The sequence below is a fragment of the Camellia sinensis genome, chromosome 11 (assembly GCF_055761805.1).
Source record: "Camellia sinensis isolate YWXY chromosome 11, ASM5576180v1, whole genome shotgun sequence".
Taxonomy (NCBI): domain Eukaryota; kingdom Viridiplantae; phylum Streptophyta; class Magnoliopsida; order Ericales; family Theaceae; genus Camellia; species Camellia sinensis.
In genome coordinates this window covers 50,743,260-50,764,837 of record NC_138971.1, presented here as the reverse complement: position 1 = coordinate 50,764,837, position 21,578 = coordinate 50,743,260, and the positions used below count along the sequence as shown (strand labels likewise).

At 39.3% G+C, this 21,578-nt stretch overlaps 1 protein-coding gene and 1 pseudogene across 3 annotated transcripts in view; one reads left to right on the top strand and one right to left on the bottom strand.

The window, feature by feature from the left end:
• LOC145788890 (geranylgeranyl transferase type-2 subunit alpha 2-like) overlaps positions 1–21,578 on the top strand; it is a 295,230-nt pseudogene that overhangs the window by 152,395 nt on the left and 121,257 nt on the right. The window lies entirely within an intron of this gene.
• LOC145801940 (mitogen-activated protein kinase kinase kinase YODA-like) lies at positions 12,274–17,096 on the bottom strand. Of its 2 annotated transcripts, XM_082893886.1 has the most exons (4): positions 16,598–17,096; positions 13,335–13,394; positions 13,141–13,248; positions 12,593–12,966 (listed from the first exon to the last, which is right to left on the bottom strand). In XM_082893886.1, the coding sequence occupies exons 2-4, from the start codon at positions 13,344–13,346 to the stop codon at positions 12,721–12,723; spliced, it is 366 nt and encodes a 121-aa protein (XP_082750012.1). In that variant the 5' UTR covers positions 13,347–13,394; positions 16,598–17,096; the 3' UTR covers positions 12,593–12,720. The 2 variants fall into 2 exon arrangements, with proteins under 2 accessions (XP_082750011.1, XP_082750012.1); XM_082893885.1 differs by lacking the exon at positions 16,598–17,096 and having other exon boundaries at positions 12,274–12,966; positions 13,335–14,909.

The following is a 21,578-nucleotide window of genomic DNA, read 5'->3' as shown; positions in this document are numbered from 1 at the left end:
CATCCTTCTCAATTCTTGAAAAAACCCTAAGTCCCTAACCATCATTCCTTCTACACCACCAAGCCCTACCACCACCACCTCATTTCCAGCAACAATGAAGATTTCTCAAAGGCCAAAGAAGCTGCAAATTCATCCAAGAAGCAACAAAAGTTTGAGTCTTCAAGGGTAAGTAATACTTTTACCCTTTTGACCCTTTTTCTTGATCTATTTGTAAGCCCCACTTGCTTTTTGTTTCAAGCTCCGGCCCTAACTGAAAAGGGCCCTATTTTGAGCTCATCTTCACTTTTCATTAAGGGCTCAACCCTGTTTGAGCCCTCCATAATACACTTGCTTCATTGATCCTCTTAGATGTCATGATTTTGCATGCTATTTTTGACCCATGAGAAATCTGTTTTTGAGCATGTTGTAAATTGATATTAGGCTTATTTTCAGTCCCTCTTCAACATTGGAGAAGGGCTCAACATTGTTTGGTGCCTCCATGTGTCACTTGTAGTTATATCCCTTATTTGGCCCCATTTTTGCATAAATTGGCAGCCCTCTTTGCTTCTGTTTTTGGACCTTGGTCCGAACTGAAAGTGGCCTTATTTTGGCCTATACTTCATGTTTCATTAACATTTTTTTTTCTGTTTGGTGATTATTTTGTATACTTCATGTTACAGCACCTTTTGAGCCTCATTTTGCATCACATTTTTAGCATGTTTGTATATTGATTTTGAGGCTGAAATATACTGTAAATATTCATATTTTTGGTCCCTCTTCAGTGTTGTAGAACGAAATTTTTCAGTTTGGGTTTTGCTTATATCACTTGCTTCATTACCCCTCTTTTGGCCCCTATTCTTGCATGCCATTTTTGCCATACCTATGCTTGCTGTTTGGCCATGATTATAACTGTGAAAGTGCCTTTTTTGGGACTGTCTAGCTTCTGTCTTTGCATTGCATGTCCATGTTGTGCATGTTTGGCATAGCTATAGGCCATTTCGGGTGCCTAATGTTGCATTTCGGGACAATTCCTTGCATTTCATGCCATTTCGCCTCATTTCGGAACTGTTTTCCCTCATATTTTACTGCTGAAATTCCATTAGAATGATTGCTATCATTTCCATGTCATTTCATTGCATTTCGTCATTGCCTCGGTTTGCGTGCCCGTGTGCACGCATTTCGAGGCACTTTATTTTTATCCGCCGGCATCCGATGTGAGTGTGGCTGAGGCTCACTCATATTGGTATAAGCCCATTTGTCATTTCCATGTCATTACATCGCATTTGCCATTGCCTCAGTTTGCGTGCCCGTGTGCACGCATTTTGAGGCACTTCATTTTTATCCGCCGGCATCCGATGTGAGTGTGGCTGAGGCTCACTCATATTGGTATAAGCCCATTTGTCATTTCCATGTCATTACATCGCATTTGCCATTGCCTCGGTTTGCGTGCCCGTGTGCACTCATTTCGAGGCACTTCATTTTTATCCACCGGCATCCGATGTGAGTGTGGCTGAGACTCACTCATGTTGGTATAAGCCCATTTGTCATTTCCATGTCATTACATCGCATTTATCATTGCCTCGGTTTGCATGCCCGTGTGCACGCATTTCGAGGCACTTCATTTTTATCCGCCGGCATCCTATGTGAGTGTGGCTGAGGCTCACTCATGTTGGTATAAGCCCATTTGTCATTTCCATGTCATTTCATCACATTTTATCATCGCCTCGATTTGCGTGCCTGTGTGCACGTACTTCGAGGCATCTCATTTTCATTGCATTCTATCATCGCCTAGATTTGCGTGCCCGTGTGCACGCACTACGAGGCATGTCATTTCATCACATTTTATCATCACCTCGGTTTGCGTGCCCGTGTGCACGCACTTTGAGGCATCTCATTTTCATTGCATTCTATCATCGCCTCGGTTTACGTGCCCGTGTGCACGCACTTCGAGGCATGTCATTTCATCACATTTTATCATCGCCTCGGTTTGCGTGCCCGTGTGCACGCACTTCGAGGCATCTCATTTTCATTGCATTCTATCATCGCCTCGGTTTGCGTGCCCGTGTGTACGCACTTCGAGGCATCTCATTTTCATTGCATTCTGCCATCGTCTCGGTTTACGTGCCCGTGTGCACGTACTTCGAGACATCTCATTTTCATTGCATTCTGTCATTGCCTCGATTTGCGTGCCCGTGTGCACGCACTTCGAGGCATCTCATTTTTAGAACATTGTGTATGTTAGGATTGTATCTTAGTTGCATTTCATGCATATCATGCATATTGCATCGTGTCCGGAATAGGAGTTAGCCCGGGCACGGGAAACGAGGTACATTTCGTACTCCGAGTGACGGAATGTGTCTCAATTCCCCAGTCACCGACACTCCGGATTACCCATGATGGAGTTAGGTTTTAGCTGTAGTTTTATGTGCATTCATCCTATATTGAGTTGTGCATTTCGACTCCTCGGCCATCATGCCTCGGTATGCGTGATTGGTGGCACGAGGATCGAGACATGCATATATCTGTGCAAATACATTGCTATGCCTCTTTCCTGCTCTCTGTTGCAGCAAAACGAAGAATCAACAACCTTTTGGGGCTTGGCACGCATTTCAAGAGCAGGTGTAAACAGAGGCTAATTGGGGCATTCCGGTGGATTTCCGCGCAAGACAACCCGGACATGCATCATCTATCAGAAACAAGGCAGTCCCTGGCTTGCATGCCAGTTTCATTTATTTTCTTAGTTAATTTGTTAATTAATTAGGATTTTGTAATATTTTGGACTGTAATATTCTTTTATTCGGGACTGTAATATTCGGACTGTATTATTTATTCGGACCCTCTGCGCGAGGGCACAACTGTAATAAGTGTGCGTGAGTGTGATGTATGTCCTCCAACCCCACGTCTTTCTCCCTTTTATTTATCCGCTTATGATGGTTAGATTAGGGCATATTTAAATTAGCATACAGTATGACAGCATGTTTGCATTCATTCATCTGTATTGCATGCACCGGGCTCGGCGCACCATACTAACTGCGTCGTACTTTCAATTCCAAATTGAATACATGGTAGTTGTAGCATCTCATATACCATTTTAGAATAGCCGAGCCTACTATAGTTGCATTTTGCATGTGTTGCATTAGACATTTCTGTATACTTAGGATTCATGCGTGATTTCTAATAAGTGTCTATTTTGGCTTGGAGTACTCGGTAAGTTTTTATGCTTTAGCATCCTTGCATGCGTGTGAGTGACTGCCATGAATAGCATGTTTACCATGAGGCTATGTGCTTATCTGATATAACTGCCTGAATGCCTGTGGGTGAAGGTCGGGTTATCTGAATTGGAATAAATTATCAAATGTTTCAAGCCTACCTGCGGGTAGCAAACCATTTTCAAAAACAAACATGAAATGTTTCGTTCCAAATCAGGCGACCCGGTCTATATTTGTATGATGTGCACATCATATAGTAACCTAGGCTAATAACCGGAATAAGAACTCACAATGTTTTCAAAAATTGATATCATGGTTAGTAGAGGCCGGTCTATGACCGGGCGAGCGGGGGTGCTCACGAAGTGACCTTCCCCAATCGTACCCAAGTTCCCGAGCCGAGGCAACTTTGGTGATGACGGACACGTGGCCTTTTGGCACCGAGTCAGGGTTTCCTAAATTTCCCAAATAAAATATTTAGGTGGCGACTCTGTATCTGGCAAAGCAGTCCATGTTTGGCACTGCTTTCAAAAATCAGTTTTTCTCAAAACGATTTGCCGGATTTGGACTCTTTGGTTCAGACTTAGAACCGTGACTAGCGAAAGTCGAGTCCGAGCTGTAGCGAGGTCCCCCGCGGGCTTGTTACAGATTACACTTCACTTTTTCATCTCTTTCTTTTCAAAACCCCTAGATCTGAGCTCTCTCTCTCTCTCTAAACAACTTCTCTCTAGGGATTGATCTACTTCTAGGGAGTTTCTAACCTAGGCTCTTTGTAAGAAAGATAGAGGGTGTTGAGGGCTTCCTTTTAATCTGAAAAATCTAGGATTTGGAGCACTTTGGATTTTGGTCATCTCCTCCATTTGAGCTCTTCATCTCGAGGTAGGGATAACTACTCATTCCTATGGTCTTTGACATAAACTATTGATCTTTTTGATATAATGTTGAGTTGGGTGATTTTGGGTGTTAGGGTTTCAAAATGTATAAAATAGGGGTTTTGTATTTTGAGCCTATACATGTGTATTTGAGCCTAGAAATGAGAATATTGGTGTTGTTGATAATATTTGGACCTTTGGGTCAATATTGAGCTTAAAGAGAAAAATGCCAAATTTGGGTCATTAGTGTAATTAATGACATTTGTTATGAAATTGAGTTGGGGATAATGAAATTTGCTCATTATGAGATAGAATGGTAGAGTTGGATTTATAAATCGCTCACTTTTGAAAATGTCAATTATATATCTGTTGAGACATTTATTATCTGTTTAAAAATAACTGCTTTAGGCTATCAGTGGAGGATAGTCTTGATTGTTGTAAACATTGCATGATGATTAGGTGAATTGAAACTAATCAAGTTGTGTATTTGAATACATGGGTGCCAAATCCCGCGGATGAAATTTCTGTAAAATGGCCATTTGAATATAATTATACATGGGTGTCGAATCCTGCGGACGCAATTTTCGTAAAATGGCAATCCGAATATATCTATACATAGGTGATGAGTCCCGCGGATGAAATGTCCGTAAAATGGCCATAAGAGAATGAAAATACATAGGTGCCGAATCCCGCGGACGCAATTTCCGTAAAATGGCAGTTTGTAGTATTGTTGGCATGAGATGTAGTCTCACTTCAGTTATTTGGCCAGGTTCTGAGCCTTGTTTATAAGTTGAGTTTTGTTAAGTTAAACATTTATCAAGTGCTAATGTTTTAGTTACTGCTCATATTATGTTTAGCATATCTCTACTGGGTGTTGGCTCACCCTATATGGGACATCATTTTCAGGTACAGGTGTTATGCCACCTCCAAGGACGTAGCTGGGAGGCTTGAGGCTGTAGACTCTTTTTGTTGTTTTTGTTGTATTACATGTATATCAAGCCAAGGGCTTATTTGTGTAGAGTTAATACTCTCTTTTTTGTAACCAAGTGTTGACTTGGAAAGTTGTAAGCCTATAGGGCGTTTACTTTTATTGTCAACATGTAATACCTTTTGTAAGAATACTCTAATGGTTATAATATGAGAACTCTTTTACTTATCATGAATGTATGCTATGATGGGTTTATTTTTTAGGGCGCTATAACTTGGTATCAAAGCGTACCAGGTTCGAATACTTTGGGTACGCGAGAAGTGGTTAGTACCACAATGGGTTCGTCTCGCTTGATAGAGACTTAGATGTAGTGTTATATGCTTATGTGATAACATGTTTATGTGACTATTTGGATATGGGATTTAGTTTCTAGGATGTTGATTGGATCCTTGGGTTTCTATGAGTCTTGTTGGAAAAGCACTTGATCAATGCTGTTTCTAACCGGAACTCTAGTAACGCCTCGGGACTATCATTGTCCGGAAATGAAATTCGTAGGTGCTGATGTGATTATGTGCTTACGTGGAGTGAATTACAGTTGTCCATTGCATTAGGACGCGAGTGTTATAACTTCGGCACATTTGTGAATGTGCTAATGTTCTTCATTACCTTTATTAGGATGTTAGGACGAGGACGTGGTGGTAGGCGAGGCAAGCCTAGGAGGCAGGAAATGCCTATACCAAATGATATTCCGGCGTAGCAGGAGGGGGTTGGTCAGGCCAATGTGGCCGAGCCAGCAGGCCAGCAGGCTATGGGCGCTTTAGCCCGTGGGATAGCAGATGCTTTGAGGGAATCCATGGGCATTCTCAGAGCTGAGAATCCAGTTCCGGCCCAGGTTCAGGCCCTGGTTGTTGATGCAGGGCCTTCTTTTCAAAAGAAGGAGTTCTTCCGGTCTAATCCGGATGAGTTTGTTGGGGATCCAAAGGAGCCACTTAAGGCTAATGAGTGGTTAGAGCAGATGACCAAGACATTTGAGATGGTTGGCATCGAGGGCGAGGTATTAAAGATGACCTTCGCATCTTTCCATCTTAAGGGAGATGCGGGTCAATGGTGGAAGTTCACGAGAGGCCGTATTGGTGGCACTTGGGAGGCTTTTGTGGATGCTTTCCAGGAGAAGTACTTAGCCCTAGCTATCAGGGAAAAGCTAAGGGACCAGTTTTGTCAGCTCAAGCAGCTCGGTTTGTCAGTGGCCGAGTTTGAGGCCGCCTTTACCAGTTTGTCCAAGTTCGCACCTGAGCTCGTGGCGTCAGAGGAACGCCGTTGTATTGAGTTCGAAAGGAAGTTGAGGCATGGCCTCAAGATGAGGGTTGGGGGATCCATGATTCGAGAGTATGGGTGTCTTGTGGATGTCGCGACCCATATGGAGTCTATAATGGAGGAGGAGGAGATGATGAGGGGCTCCAAGAGGAATCAGGAAAGCCAGGGGGATGGTAGGAGGCAGAGGAGTTCTAACCCTCAGCAGTCCTAGAGTGCTTTAGCAAGATCTACCTTTCCAGTGTCGAGTTCAGGTTCTGGGAGAGGCAGCCAGGGGGACTTTATCTGTTTCAAATGTGGTCAGCTGGGCCACAAGTCTCCAGCTTGCCCGCAGAGGGGAAGAGGTCAGGGAGCAGCTTCATCTTCAGCTCGACCTCAGAGTCAGAGTCAGGGCAGAGGTCGATCGTCCTCTTGTTATCAGTGTGGTCAGGCAGGACACCTGAAGAGGTTCTGCCCACAGTTGGGTGGTACACCCGGTGCGTCTGGTTTGAGACAGACGCAGAGTTCGCAGCCAGCACAGTCTGTTCAGGCCTCGAGGGCCAATCAGGGGGCTTCATCATCTCAGTCTGTGCATCAGTCCTTTACTCCGAGAGGTGAGCTGGTAGATCAGGGGCCTACAGGGCGCGTGTATGCTATTACCGCGTAGGATCTTGTACCGGCTCCAACTGTTGTAAGAGTTACCTTTTTGTTTTGCAACTCAATTGCCAATGTGTTGATTGATACGGGTGCATCTCATTCCTTTATATTTGCTGCATTCGCATCTGTTTTGGGATTGGAGTTGGCACAGTTAGCATCTCCTATTTGTGTTATATCGCGTGTTGGGGGCGAATTGATTTTAAAACACGGATGCAGAGGTTGTGACATAGAGGTCGCCGACCGCCAACTTCCATTTCCTTTTGTAGTTATGCCCATGTCGGGTTTTGATGTTATTTTGGGTATGGACTGGTTATCGTCATATCGGGTAGTTATTGATTGTTACCGCCAGAGGGTCACAGTTTGTACCGTGAGCGGGGAGTGTTTCCATTTCTTGAGGGATCGGGTTGGTAGTGTGGTGCCACCGGTGTATAATCTGCGAGGGCGGAGTGAGCTTAGTGGTCTTCTCGCTAGCCTTATGAGTAGTGAGTCTGATGAGATCGGGGTTGAGTTACCGAGAGTGGTTTGTGAGTATTCGGATGTTTTTCCCGAGGATCTTGTTAGTTTGCCACCACATCGAGAGATAGAGTTCTCTATTGATTTAGTGCCGGGCACAACGCCAATTTCTATGGCACCTTACCGTTTTGCCCCAGCCGAGTTGAGTGAGTTGAAGGTTCAACTCCATGAGTTGCTCGATAAGGGTTTTGTTCACCCTAGTGTTTCACCGTAAGGAGCACCGACCCTCTTTGCTAAAAAGAAAGATGGTGCCTTGAGACTTTGTATCGACTATCGGAAGTTGAATCGGGCTACGGTTAAGAATAAGTACCCTATGCCTCGTATAGATGACTTGTTTGACCAGTTAAAAGGGCCCCATTGTTTCTCCAAGATAGACTTAAGATCGGGTTACCATCAGTTGAGGGTTAAGGAGGAGGATATTCCGAAAACGGCATTCCGTACGTGATATGGCCACTATGAGTTCCTGGTGATGCCTTTCGGGATCACCAATGCACCGGCAGTGTTTATGGATTTGATGAACCGGATAGTCCAAGAATTCTTAGATCATTTTGTAGTCGTTTTCCTGGACGACATTCTGATTTATTCGACTTTGGAGGAGGAGCACAAGGAACACTTGAGAGTGGTGCTCGAGTTGCTTAGAGCCCATAAGCTGTATGCCAAATTTGGGAAGTGTGAGTTCTGGCTAGGAGAGGTCAAGTTCTTAGGCCATGTGGTTTCCGGGAAAGGGGTGCCTGTTGATACATACAAGATTGAGGCAGTGCAAGATTAGGCACAGCCTAAGAGCGTTTTTGAGATTCACAGTTTTCTGGGATTAGCTGGGTATTATGGCCAGTTTGTGAAAGATTTCTTTAGACTAGCTTCGCCGTTGACTAGATTGACGCGGAAAGGAGTCAAATTTGTATGGAGTGTGACTTGTGAAAAGTCATTCCAAGAGTTGAAAGTTAGATTGACCACCGCTCCGGTGTTGATTATTCTGGAGAGAGGTTTGGGTTATGCGATTTATTGTGATGCCTCACGAGAGGGATTGGGTTGTGTCTTGATGCATGAAGGGAAAGTGGTAGCCTATGGCTCACGCCAGTTGAAGATTCACGAGAGGAATTACCCTACTCACGACCAAGAGTTAGCAGCAGTGATCTTTGCCCTGAAGATTTGGAGGCACTACCTGTATGGTGAGAAATTCGAGGTGTTCTCGGATCATAAGAGCTTGAAGTACCTGTTTACACAGAGGGACTTGAATTTGAGGCAGATGAGGTGGATGGAGTTCATTGAGGACTATGACTTCGAGTTACACTATCACCCGGGAAAGGCCAATGTTGTGGCCGATGCCCTTAGTAGGAAATCCATTAGTGATGTTGCTTGTATAGCTATCCGGGAGTGGGAGATGTTAGGTGCACTTGGCAAGTTCGATTTGCTTCTGGGCGAATCCATTGGGGCTGCGGCCTTGTTTTCTGTTGTTGCACAGCCTACACTTGTGACTCGAGTGTTAGAGGCACAGAGAGGTGACCTTGAGGTAGAATCCCTCCGAGAGAAGATCTCCAATGGGAAGGCTGAGAAGGGTTTGACTGTGTATCCCAACTTGAGTGTGAGATATCGAGACCGTCTGTTTGTGCCGGAGTCTTGCCGAGAAGAAGTACTCCGAGAGTTTCACCATTCACGCCTTGCGGTACATCCGAGAGGCACCAAGATGTATCGTGATCTAGGTCGTCAGTTTTGGTGGCGGGGTATGAAGAAGGATATGGCAGTTTTCGTGTCTAAGTGCCTTACTTGTCAGCAAGTGAAGGCCGAGCATCAGAGGCCAGCGGGCTTGTTGCAACCCTTGCCTATTACAGAGTGGAAGTGGAAGCATGTTACTATGGACTTCGTTGTAGGTCTTCCGAGGACTCAGCGGGGTAGTGATGCTATTTGGGTGGTTGTAGACCGGTTGACTAAGTCAGCGCACTTTATTCCTATGCGCGCGAGAGATTCGGTAGATCATCTTGCCGACTTGTATATTCGGGACATAGTGAGGTTGCACGGGGTCCTAGTGTCGATCGTCTATGATAGAGATCCTCGTTTTACTGCTAGGTTGTGGCAGAGTTTGCAGAGTGCCTTGGGCACTAAACTGACCTTTAGCACAGCTTACCATCCTCAGACTGACGGACAGTCCGAGCGTACTATTCAAATCCTTGAGGATATGCTTCGAGGTTGTGTCCTTGACTTTAGTGGGACGTGGGAGAGGCACTTGCCCTTGGTGGAGTTTGCCTACAACAACAGCTTTCAGTCTAGTATCGGTATGGCGCCGTTTGAGGCCTTGTATGGCCGACTGTGTAGGTCTCCGGTTTGTTGGGCCGAGGTGGGTGATGCACCTTTGTTGGGCCCGGAGTTGGTGAGGGAAACGACGGAGAAAGTTGAGCTTATCCGTAAGAGGCTTGTTACAGCCCAGAGTCGCCAAAAGAGTTATGCCGACCGTAGGAGGAGGCCTTTGGCATTTGAGACGGGTGATCATGTTTTCTTGAAAATATCACCTAGGCGGGGTTTGATGAGGTTTGGGAAGAGTAGGAAGTTGTCCCCTCGATTTATCGGTCCCTTTGAGATCCTTGAGAGGATTGGGGAGGTTGCTTACCGTTTAGCTTTGTCGCCGCAGTTGTCCGGAGTGCATGACGTATTTCATGTTAGTATGCTTCGGAAGTACGAGCCGGATCCATCGCACATGTTGGATTGGATGGACTTAGAGGTAGATGAGGATACCTCGTATGAGGAGAGACCGGTACGGGTCTTGGATAGGCGGGATCAAGTCTTGCGAGGCAAGACCATTCCCTTGGTAAAGGTTTTGTGGAAACATCACGGAGTGGAGGAAGCCACTTGGGAACGTGAGGCGGATGTCCATGAAAAATATCCGGACTTGTTTGTAAATGTCTAACCATATATTGGGATTTTGTAATATTGATGAACTTTAAGAGCATTAAATATGTCTTAAGTTGTAAAACATTGTGAATGTTTTGGTTTATGGGAATATTGTGGAACTTGCCTTGTAATGGAAGTTTATTTTAACATTGCATATGTTAACTCTATTTTAGAAATGCAAATATAATTTTGGCATTGAATTTGTTCTGTGATGCATGTTGATAATGCATGTTGGGGATTATGTTGGAAGTTTGCCTCTTGAATAGAGATGGAATGACCGGTAATGGGTCAAGTTGTTGAATTTTCTATTGTAATAATGTTGGTGATTGAGAAAACATGTTTTTGAAAAACTTGTACATAATTTCGAGGATGAAATTCTCTAAGGGGGGGAGGTTATCGCGATCCCGATTTCTCTTCCTTTGATTATTGTATTCTGGACTTAGGTTCCGTGGAGTTGGTGGTTGTATATCTTGTGTTATCCTTTAATTCCGTGTGTTTGAGTTTTAGGATGTATTGGGCGTGTTTCGAGTAGGCTGGTTGAGCTTTAGTCCCATTCCTTGTTGCCCAGATTTTTGGTGGTACGCTCGAGCGGGTCCCTTTGCGCTCGAGCGGAGTTTGATTTTTGGTTGTCCGCTCGAGCGGGTCTTCTTGCGCTCAAGCGGGGTTTACACACTCTCAGCATTTCGTGCCTCTGCAAAACTTCTGCAGGTGTGTTTTTCACGCTCGAGCGGATTTCCTTACACTCGAGCGGGTAGCGCTCGAGCGGGTGTCTTGGTGCTCGAGCGGGTAGTTCATTGTCTGTGAAAGTTCTGGAATGGGGGAATCTATGCTCGAGCGGCTTTCCCTTTGCGCTCGAGCGGGTGTGTTTTGCAGTTGTGTCTTGGCGCTCGAGCGGGAATCTTTACGTTCAAGCGGGTCCAGTTTTTGTGTCTTACGCTCGAGCGTCCTATTCTCCGTTCGAGCAGGTCATACGTATATCAGTAGATAGCAGCGGGATTACACTTCACTTTTTCATCTCTTTCTTTTTTAAAAACCCTAGATCTAAGCTCTCTCTCTCTAAACAACTTCTCTCTAGGGATTGATCTACTTCTACGGAGTTTCTAACCTAGGCTCTTTGTAAGAAAGATAGAGGGTGTTGAGGGCTTCCTTTTAATCTGAAAAATCTAGGATTTGGAGCACTTTGGATTTTGGTCATCTCCTCCATTTGAGCTCTTCATCTCGAGGTAGGGATAACTCACTACAAGAAATCAGCTTTTTAGGGACAAATTTATTTCGTTCCTAAAAGTGTAATATTTGTTGGAAAAAACTTTAGCCAACAAATTTCCTCCGTCACGAAGTTTGTCCCAAATGGCCCGTCTGGAAAAGTCAAAAAATGACTTTTAGAGACAAAATTTTGCATTTGTCACTATAAATAGACTTTTAGAGACAAAAATAGGTGGTTGCAAAAAGTTTTGATTTTGAGACAACCAAAATTTGTCTCTAAAAGTCTATTTATAGTCCAAGGCAACGGTGGTAGTTATGGAGACAAAGAAACTAATTTTTGCGACAACACAAATTGGTGTCTAAAAGTTTTAATTTTTTGGAACAAATGGTAGTGGTCCGTAAAAGTTTTAGTTTTTTTAAGACAAAGGGAAATGGTGGTCAAAAGTTTTAATTTTTGGGACAAATAAAAGTAGCGGCTAAAAGCTTATTAAATATTTTTTGAGACAACTAAAATTGGTCTCTAAAAGTTTGATAATTTTTTTTTTTTTTTTTTGATTTTGTAACAATTATTCTAAAAATACTAATTTGAACATCAACTTATATTCCTTTCTTGATTTCTCAACAACCAAACAGAAAATATATATCACCAAACCATCCACTCATCTCCAAATTAAAATTCAACTACACAAAAAAAAAAATGCTCATCGCATTCAATAACAAACAAATACCATGCTCTAATTCATTAGTACGTAATATCTTGATTGTATATATGACAGAGATTTCAAAAGTATCATTTCCAATTTATAAGGCTAGTGTTATAAGCATTGTTTATAGCATTCAATTGTTCAATGAACAGATTGTTATTAGAATTATATCTACCTACATAACAAAACAACTCAACTCAACTCATCGCATCTTCTTCTCAATGGTTTCGTTAAAATGACATTCAAAATCTAGCAGAGAGCTCCCAAGCTTTAAATCAACGCAAGCTTGCAGGACCTGCATAGAATAGGCCAAACTCTCAAATAGATTACCAATTAAAAATTATATTTATGAGATGGGCCATTGCTTTTGGTGCAATGCTAAAAGCTTGTGCCACCAAGAATTTGCATGAATGCAACTAGTGGCATATAATAGCAGAAGCTGCAAATAACGTAAAGGATAACATAGGCACAGCAAAAAAAGCCACTCATACCAGAGATCTCAAAGCATTTGTAACTGTAGGTGATGGCTCTGGAGGTTCAGAATCTAGAATGGGTCTCTCAAAAGTTGCAGCATTGTTTACAAAAGGGTGCTCCAAAAGCTTAGCGGCTGTAGGACGGTGCAAAGGATTGCGCTGTAAACACAGCCTCACAAAGTCCTTGCCCTCATCTGAGAGATTTTCCGGGATTGTAGGAAGTTCCTTGCTGTTTCCAATCTTAAACAAAGCGGCAACCTTCACCAGAAATAATAAGAGAAGAAAGGTCAAGCAATCACATATTTTTTAGCATGAAAGAGCACTCAGCAAGATATATTGTTAGCTAATACGAGACTCAGCATTGCTTATGTGCGACAAAAAAAAAAAAAAAAAAGGAAAGAAATTTAGCCTGTTGCATTCAAATCCACTAACCCCTTCATATTGGCTCCAGGGTGGTTTCCCTGTAGCCATCTCCAAAACTGTGCACCCAAGGCTCCATATATCTACAGCAAGATTGCAACCGGTTGGATTCTTTATAACCTGAACAAGCAATGCAATCTAGAAATATCACTTGAAAGCTTTGTCAAGAAAAGCGAGACAAATGATGACTATATAACCATGCTAACCTCAGGTGCCATCCAGTAAGGGCTTCCCTTGAATGATAATGGACAGGACTGTCCTGTAATCTGCAAATTAAATTGGTTAAATTTGATAAACGAAGGAATGCAGTTTCATTAAAGATGTAGATGTGCACAAAATATTGAGATTTGATACAGATAGGAACAAGTGGGTCCTTAAACCAATTATTCCCAAACATCCCCATCCCCCACTTCCCTTTCTTTCTGTTCCCCAGGAAGCTTATCTCCATGCTTCCTCAATTGGCTACGTATACATGACATTCACAGTAAAGCTTTCCAAAGATTATATTCACATCAATGTTGGCATACAATCTGCAACTGTCATATCAACAAAAAAAAAAAAATAGAGTGGCCACCTATGCAGCATATAATCCCCATTTTGCAAACACTAAGTTCAAGCAGCATTGGTTGATCAAATACCTAATACTCCACATTTACTTCTTAAAGCAAGGAAGTTTGCTAGGGAGTAGGGATTTTATTCAAAGTGTATTTTATTCGAAGTGTATAATAAATAAAAGTAACTTGTCTATAAAAGTAACCAATGGAGCTGATAGTAGCAGTGAGTTTGTTATATGCATATCATGAAAGGTAAGACTAGTTTTCATATTACATTTTGCCTCGAGCAATGTAGTTGCCAATTTTCCATCTCTGAAAGTGAAAAACATTAATATTTTTAACCCGCAATTTTTGTTCTTTTAAACCTTTTGTGAATGAGTTTTGATCCAAAGAGGCAAATATGAGATGCTCATAGTTGAAGCAAATGCTTAAAAAGCATATTACATAAATGTGACTTACTAAATTCCATTAGGTGTTCATCTAAGCTAATTGGAGTCAATAAACACTGTCGTTTTTCACTCGTTGACATAAGCTTTAAGCCAGACCACATAAATGTGTGCTCCTGTGTTTGCCCTGTTTTACCTTAAGTTCTAGTTCCCTCCTAAACTATAAACCTTCATCATCATGACTGTTATATTTTAAGGCAATTGATGGGCATTCTCAATTCTTTTATTCAGTTTACTTCCAAACTACTTATCAAAGCCTTTGCACACATGAAAAGAAATATTTGAAAATTACAACTCTTTTTTTTTTTTTTTTTTTTTTTTTTTGAGGAATCATGAAAATTACTACTTAAAATGTTACTTTTCTCTTTCAGCACCATAACTATATGAGCTCACTAAAAAGCATTCTCTTGGAAACTCCCAGGTTTAAAAACAAACCTTGGAACAGTTTAGATTATGATCTTATTATATTCGTGGAACAACAAATTTCAGAGCATATTCATCATAGCAAATACTAGATTATGATCTTAAACACTAGTTATGATCTCATTCGCAATTACGAGCCAAAATTGTTTCATAAAATTTCATAACGCAATAAAAAGAGCCAAATTAAAAGCCTTTGTGTGCATAAGGGGAATTAACACAGGTAGTTGAAATAAGCAATATAGTAATATTACTATATTACTATATTAACACAGGTGGTTGAAATAAGCCTTTGTTGAGTTTTTGCTTTGTTTCAATTCCAACCCATCCAAAGTGATATTTTCATTCTAAAAAAAAAAAAGTTTATAGTTACTTTCTCAAGTCAAGTGTAACTGTATAAAACATCTACATGCTATTAGTATCTTCAAATTTTAAGGAGGATAATGGACAATCTTAATATTTTAGAAACATCCTTACTCTCAAAAGCTTAAACCATGATGACTAGGGGGCTGGCGGCATACTTTATTCCACATGATTTTTCTAACGATGATTCTTATAAAAATCAATTGAAACGCTTGTGGCACGAAATGTACTTCTATAATAATAGTATAAGAAACGTAAAAAATAATAGTGTGACAGATGCAACTTTTACATAAAGCATAATTTATTCAATAACTCTTTACTTTGTTTTTTTAACAAAATAACTAACTGATGATTTTACTAAGTTCTTTCTTGGGAAAATGGTATCCCAACTCTAACCCATCAGGCAAAAAATTATATTATTATTATTAATATTGAATCCACAGGTTATATAACCAAACCAACTACATATATTTATAGAGATGACAATGAGTTTGGTATTGCCGCCTCAGATTTGACGTGGAAAATCTGGGGCGCTCAGAATAAGAGAACATTCATTTGTAGGAAGAGCCTATTTAGAGAATTAAAAGTTTTGGCTTTTGAAGACATCGGATCAGGTTTTGATGTATAATTTGTTTTCGGCCTTCTTGTAAATGAAATTATATCATTACTTATCAAAACATGTGTTAGGGTATAGATAATAGAACTATAGTACACACATAGTGTTCCTTCATAGATAAAATTTTGTTGTTTTCCATAATCAAAATTATTTGGTCAACAATACAGTTTTTGTAAAGCTTTAACAAACACTAAAGTAAATCAATTAGATGTGGGTAGAGATGTGACTAAACACTATGAATCAAACTTAGGTTGCTTACAAAAGTAATATTAAACAAGTCTCTAGTATATTTGATCCCACATTAATGATGCTCTCAAGTCCCATATATGTACCCTTGCTCTGTTAACAGAAACTGACTTACACCTAAAAGATGTAGTTTTAGCGGATTACTAGGTGTGTAGAGCTGTGTATCAAGGGGAAACATGTGAGATTTCCCAATCCACACAATGAATATAGTTCCTGAAATTTTCATTCTCTACTCTTCTTAGTAACCAAAATTTGTGTTTCAACCTTCCTCAAAATTTGCTTAAATCTGTGGTAACCAAACCAATGACATGAAATCATATAGCAAATTTAAAGGACAGAGGGGGTGCAAAAAGATTTCATCCAGCAAATTCAGAGGATTTCAAGAATGAATGAAATGATTTCATCCGGCAAAATCAGGTAGTTTCTATTTTCCACTTTATTATGTCACAATTCATTGAACCAATACACTTGATTACAAATCACTGAACACAAGGAGCTCTGAGTTATCTATTCAACACCAATACAGAACTAATTTCACTTGAGACTAGTCCTGCACGCTACTGTTAAAGATCAAACACGAAAATGTTTTTAGGTAGATTTAGATGCAATTTTGAGTCCACAATAATGTAAACCTCTTTGCTCGCTTACTTTTTGGTATTCTTACCTACCAGAAGATGAAGTATGGAAAATCATTACTTAGATCTGCATATTTCAATTTGGTAAATTTGATTGAACAAACACATGAATCTATACATGGCTAAAATTGAGATATCAAATCGATTATACGGATACATACATGTATGTATATACATATATAATGGTACCTGATCGGAATCGCTACCGGAGAGTCGCCGGGAAATCGGAGAATCGAGAGAGATGAGGTGGCAACGGAGAGAGATGCTATGAGACAATGATGAACCACAGATCAGAATATCGAATCCGTAGACAGTGATGAAAAGAAATTAGGGATTTGAAACCTGATATATGAAAAGAATTTAGGGATTTGAGAGAGAGGGAGAGAGTGAGTGATGAACCTGGCTTTTTTGTTTTTGTTTTTTGATAGTCCCGATTATTAAGTTCAAAAATTAATATATAAAATACAATAATATATGATTTGGGTTTATTAGCAACCAATTAAAATGGTAGGGAATAGTGATTGATCTTTCTATAACTAAGTAAATTTGTCTAGAAAATGTAACAATATGATTAAATATATATTTTTCTTAAATTCTTTCATTTTGTCCTTAAAAGTATAATTTTTGCAGACAAATTATTTTTGTCCCTAAAAATTTGTCTTTAAAACCTTAATTTCTTGTAGTGACTACTCATTCCTATGGTCTTTGACATAAACTATTGATCTTTTTGATATAATGTTGAGTTAGGTGATTTTGGGTGTTAGGGTTTCAAAATGTATAAAAGAGGGGTTTTGTATTTTGAGCCTATACATGTGTATTTGAGCCTAGAAATGAGAATATAGGTGTTGTTGATAATATTTGGACCTTTGGGTCAATATTGAGCTTGAAGGGAAAAATACCATATTTGGGTATATTTGGGTCATTAGTGTAATTAATGACATTTGTTATGAAATTGAGTTGGGGATAATGAAATTTGCTCATTATGAGATAGAACGGTGGAGTTGAATTTATAAATCGCTCACTTTTGAAAATGTCAATTATATATCTGTTGAGGCATTTATTATCTGTTTAGAAATAACTGCTTTGGGCTATCAGTGGAGGATAGTCTTGATTGTTGTAGACATTGCATGATGATTAGGTGAATTGAAACTAATCAAGTTGTGTATTTGAATACATGGGTGCCGAATCCCGCGGATGAAATTTCCGTAAAATGGCCATTTGAATATAATTATACATGGGTGCCGAATCCCGCGGACGCAATTTCCATAAAATGGCAATCCGAATATATCTATACATGGGTGCCGAGTCCCGCGGATGAAATGTTCGTAAAATGGCCATAAGAGAATGAAAATACATGGGTGCCGAATCCCGCGGACGCAATTTCCGTAAAATGGCAGTTTGTAATATTGTTGGCATAAGATATAGTCTCACTTCAGTTATTTGGCCAGGTTCTGAGCCATGTTTATAAGTTGAGTTTTATTAAGTTAAACATTTATCAAGTGCTAATGTTTTAGTTACTGCTCATATTATGTTTAGCATATCTCTACTGGGCGTTGGCACACCCTATATGGGACATCATTTTCAGGTACAGGTGTTATGCCACCTCCAAAGACGTAGCTGGGAGGCTTGAGGCTGTAGACTCTTTTTGTTGTTTTTGTTGTATTACATGTATATCAAGCCAAGGGCTTATTTGTGTAGAGTTTGTACTCTCTTTTTTGTAACTAAGTGTTGACTTGGAAAGTTGTAAGCTTATAGGGCGTTTACTTTTATTGTCAACATGTAATACCTTTTGTAAGAATACTCTGATGGTTATACTATGAGAACTCTTTTACTTATCGTGAATGTATGCTATGATGGGTTTATTTTTGAGGGCGTTACAAAATCAGATCCAAACAAAGGCATTGCATGAAAATCTAGAGGTTCGAAAGATGTTAATCGCCGTCAAGAGTTTCGGGTTCAACTCCACATCGCATCTAGGGTTTCAGATTCAAGTTCGAAACTCAACTAAGACTTCGGACTAAAGTTGATTTGATGTCCAAAGATCGATTTCTCCTCAGATTTGAGTTTGAGAAGTTCAATTCGAAGCTGAAGCAACCCAGGCTGAAACTCAGATCGCGAAATCAAATGGCTTCCAATGCGAATCAAAGGAGCCAAGTCACAATTGCGAAGATTCCAAGAAACTTCGAATCGATTTGTTCTATGATTCTGAAATCACAATGTGAACAACAACTTCGATTCGCAATTTGTGATACTGGAAATGAAAGTTGATTTTGCAGCTTCTTGGTCCACTTCAACAGAATCTGAGATTTTCCAAGTGCTTCGACCTAGAGAAGACCAGAGACGAACTTGAAATATGAGATTTCCAAGTGCTGTGAACCAGATGCGAATGAAGAAATCTGATCAGTTCGCGAACTCAACTTTGATTTCAGAGAGAGAAACTAGTTCGTATCTTTATTAACATAAAAAAGATTCTGCTCCGCCTGATTGTCTGCAGTTTTGTTTAGAAGATTATATGTATTATCAAAGGATGATTGGATGGTGTTGTCCGTTGGCCTGTAGACTTGACGTGGGGGAGTTTTTCCTCCTTGACCTTGTGCAGATTTCTTCCTAGAGGCATTAGAGTTAGGAGCTGACGCTCTTCTTTTTGTTACCATTCTTCTATAAAATAAAAACTCGAACTCGAAGGAAAGATCAGAGAGCTTCCCATTCCGGAAATCAAGAAAGATGAAATGCCAGAAAGCCTCCAGGGGGAAGAGGCATTTTATACTTCTGTCTCCCCTTCCGGTCATCAAGGAAGAACTCGAACAAGAGCTCAAAGGCATTCTTCTTTTTTTTGGTTCATAGTCCACACGGGGTTCTGGTCTTGTTACTTTATGTTTCGGATCGGATCGCGACTACCAAATCTAGGTTCAGTCCTTGATTGCGAAGTCAAATCTATGGCTTCGAATCAGGTCGATCAGACTTGTGATGGCAACTTTTGATGAGACAATCTAGGGTTCGCACCCAAGAATTAGGGTTTAGATCCAGAACCAGGCATGTTCCTCCTTTTTAATTGAAGAACTGTATGTAGAATTAGGAACAACTAAAATAGTTTTAAAAACACATTGCCTTGTTTGGGAACAGGGTAATTTAGTAATTTTTTGACTATTTGATTAAACTATGAGCTAAAATAAATTAAAGGGTGAATTACACTAATAGTTCCTATAGTTTGGGGCTTCTGTCACTTTAGTCCCTGACTTTTCAATTGTGATACATTTGACCTTGAATTTTGAATCTTGTTCCAAATAAGGACAATTGAAGATATCATTAGATTTTTCAAGGGTAAAATCGTCAATTTGATAAAATATAAACTAATTTGACAAAAATAAATCTCAAAAAAATATTTTTGAATTTTTAAAAATTATTTCTACCTACCAAAAATAAAATTATGTAAAATTGATAAATCTTTTAGACATTTATTTATTTTTTTACCAAATTAATTTTTATTATGTGTTTGGATGATGATCATGTAAAATTAATTTTAAAAAATTAATCATGTAATTTTTATTAATTTTTATCAATTTTACATAATTTTATCATTGGTGGATAAAAAAAAATTTAAAAAAATTTAAAATATTTTTTTGACATTTATTTTTGTCAAATTAGTTTATATTTTATTAAATTAACGATTTTGCCCTTGAAATTAAACAATGGTATCTTCAATTGTCCTTATTTGGAATAAGATTCAAAATTTAGGGTCACATATGTCACAATTGAAAAGTCAGGGACCAAAGTGACATAAGTCCCAAACTATTGGGACTATTTGTGTAATTTACCCTAAATTAAAATGTTTGGGATGACTTTTTAACTTTATACGAAAAGATGTGCAAAAAGTAGAGAGAAAAGAGAATCTTTGACTTTTTGGTATGGGTTGTTGGCTTTTTGGTTTTTTTTATTGACTTTTTGGTTTTTTGGCTAAAAAAGTCACTTGCCAAACAAGGCCGATTAAAAAGTCAATAAAATAAATTGTCACATTCAAATCATAATCATTTAATTTTTTCTCTCACAAAAGTTAAAAAAGTCAAAAAATCCATCTCAAAATCAGGCTTTTTAGTCCCGAGCTAAAATAACCAAAAAGTTAAAAAGCCAACTCACATCCCAAATGAACCCTTAGTCTATATATTATACTACATCACCTTAGAGCATCTCCAACGGTATATCTTTTTTTTTCACTAAATTTGAGTAAAAACTCAATTTGATATCAAGTGTTCCAACGGAGGATTTTGAACTTTCATCAAAACACTAGTTGACCAGGCGAATGTCCAGTCGGTTGACCGACCAGTGTATTTTTTTCATAAATTTTTCCTAAAGGTGGTCATTTGAGAGGACATTCATGGGACATCCGGTAGTGAAAATCCAATGCCTATGAACAGTGATTTGATGAAAGCTCCTAAGCGTCCTCAATTTGGTGAAAGATTTTTGATATCCTCAATTTGATACTCATTTAATGAAACCATTGGAGCAGGAAAAATATTATTTTTTCATCAAATTTAAATTTGATGTCAGAATTGATGAACCATTAGAGATAGTCTTACATACTAATAAAAGCCAAAAAAATAGAAATATTAAATAAATAAATAAAAAGCATTTACACTCTACTTTTAACAACTCATACTTAATTTTTATATATATATTTTTTATGTGATGTTAGAAGACTCTCGGGAAAAAATGTTTAATTCTATACATATTAATAATTTTACTAAAAATACAAATGGTCAAATGTGATTGTTGTAAGATATTAGGGTTTAGCCCAATGGTTTAGTAGCCACACCTTAGGGTGTGATGAGGGGATGGTAGGAGTTCAAGCTGATGGAACAACAATGAACCTTTTTAATTGTAATTTAACTATACTACCATACTAATGCTATCTTTTGGGGAAAAAAAAAAATTGTGATTGTTGTAAGAAAACTATAATACTTGAGAAATACTATTGTTCCATATTTATCAACCATGAAAATTGTCCATAAATAAGTTTATGGTGTAGATGAAGAGTTGTTGTGTTGTGGACCACATCCAGAATTAATCTTATCCACACAATTTGAATTTGGATAAATTTTGTTTGTTTGTTTGTTTTTGTTCTTGTTTTGTTTTGTTTGGTTTTGTTTTTTTTTTTTTTTATGGAACTATAATG

Excerpts from the sequence above, each read along its gene's own strand:
- LOC145801940 (XM_082893886.1), bottom strand. Across the intron at positions 12,967-13,140 it reads CCTGGAGCCAATATGAAGGG|GTTGCCGCTTTGTTTAAGAT; the intron begins GTTAGTGGATTT and ends TTTCTGGTGAAG.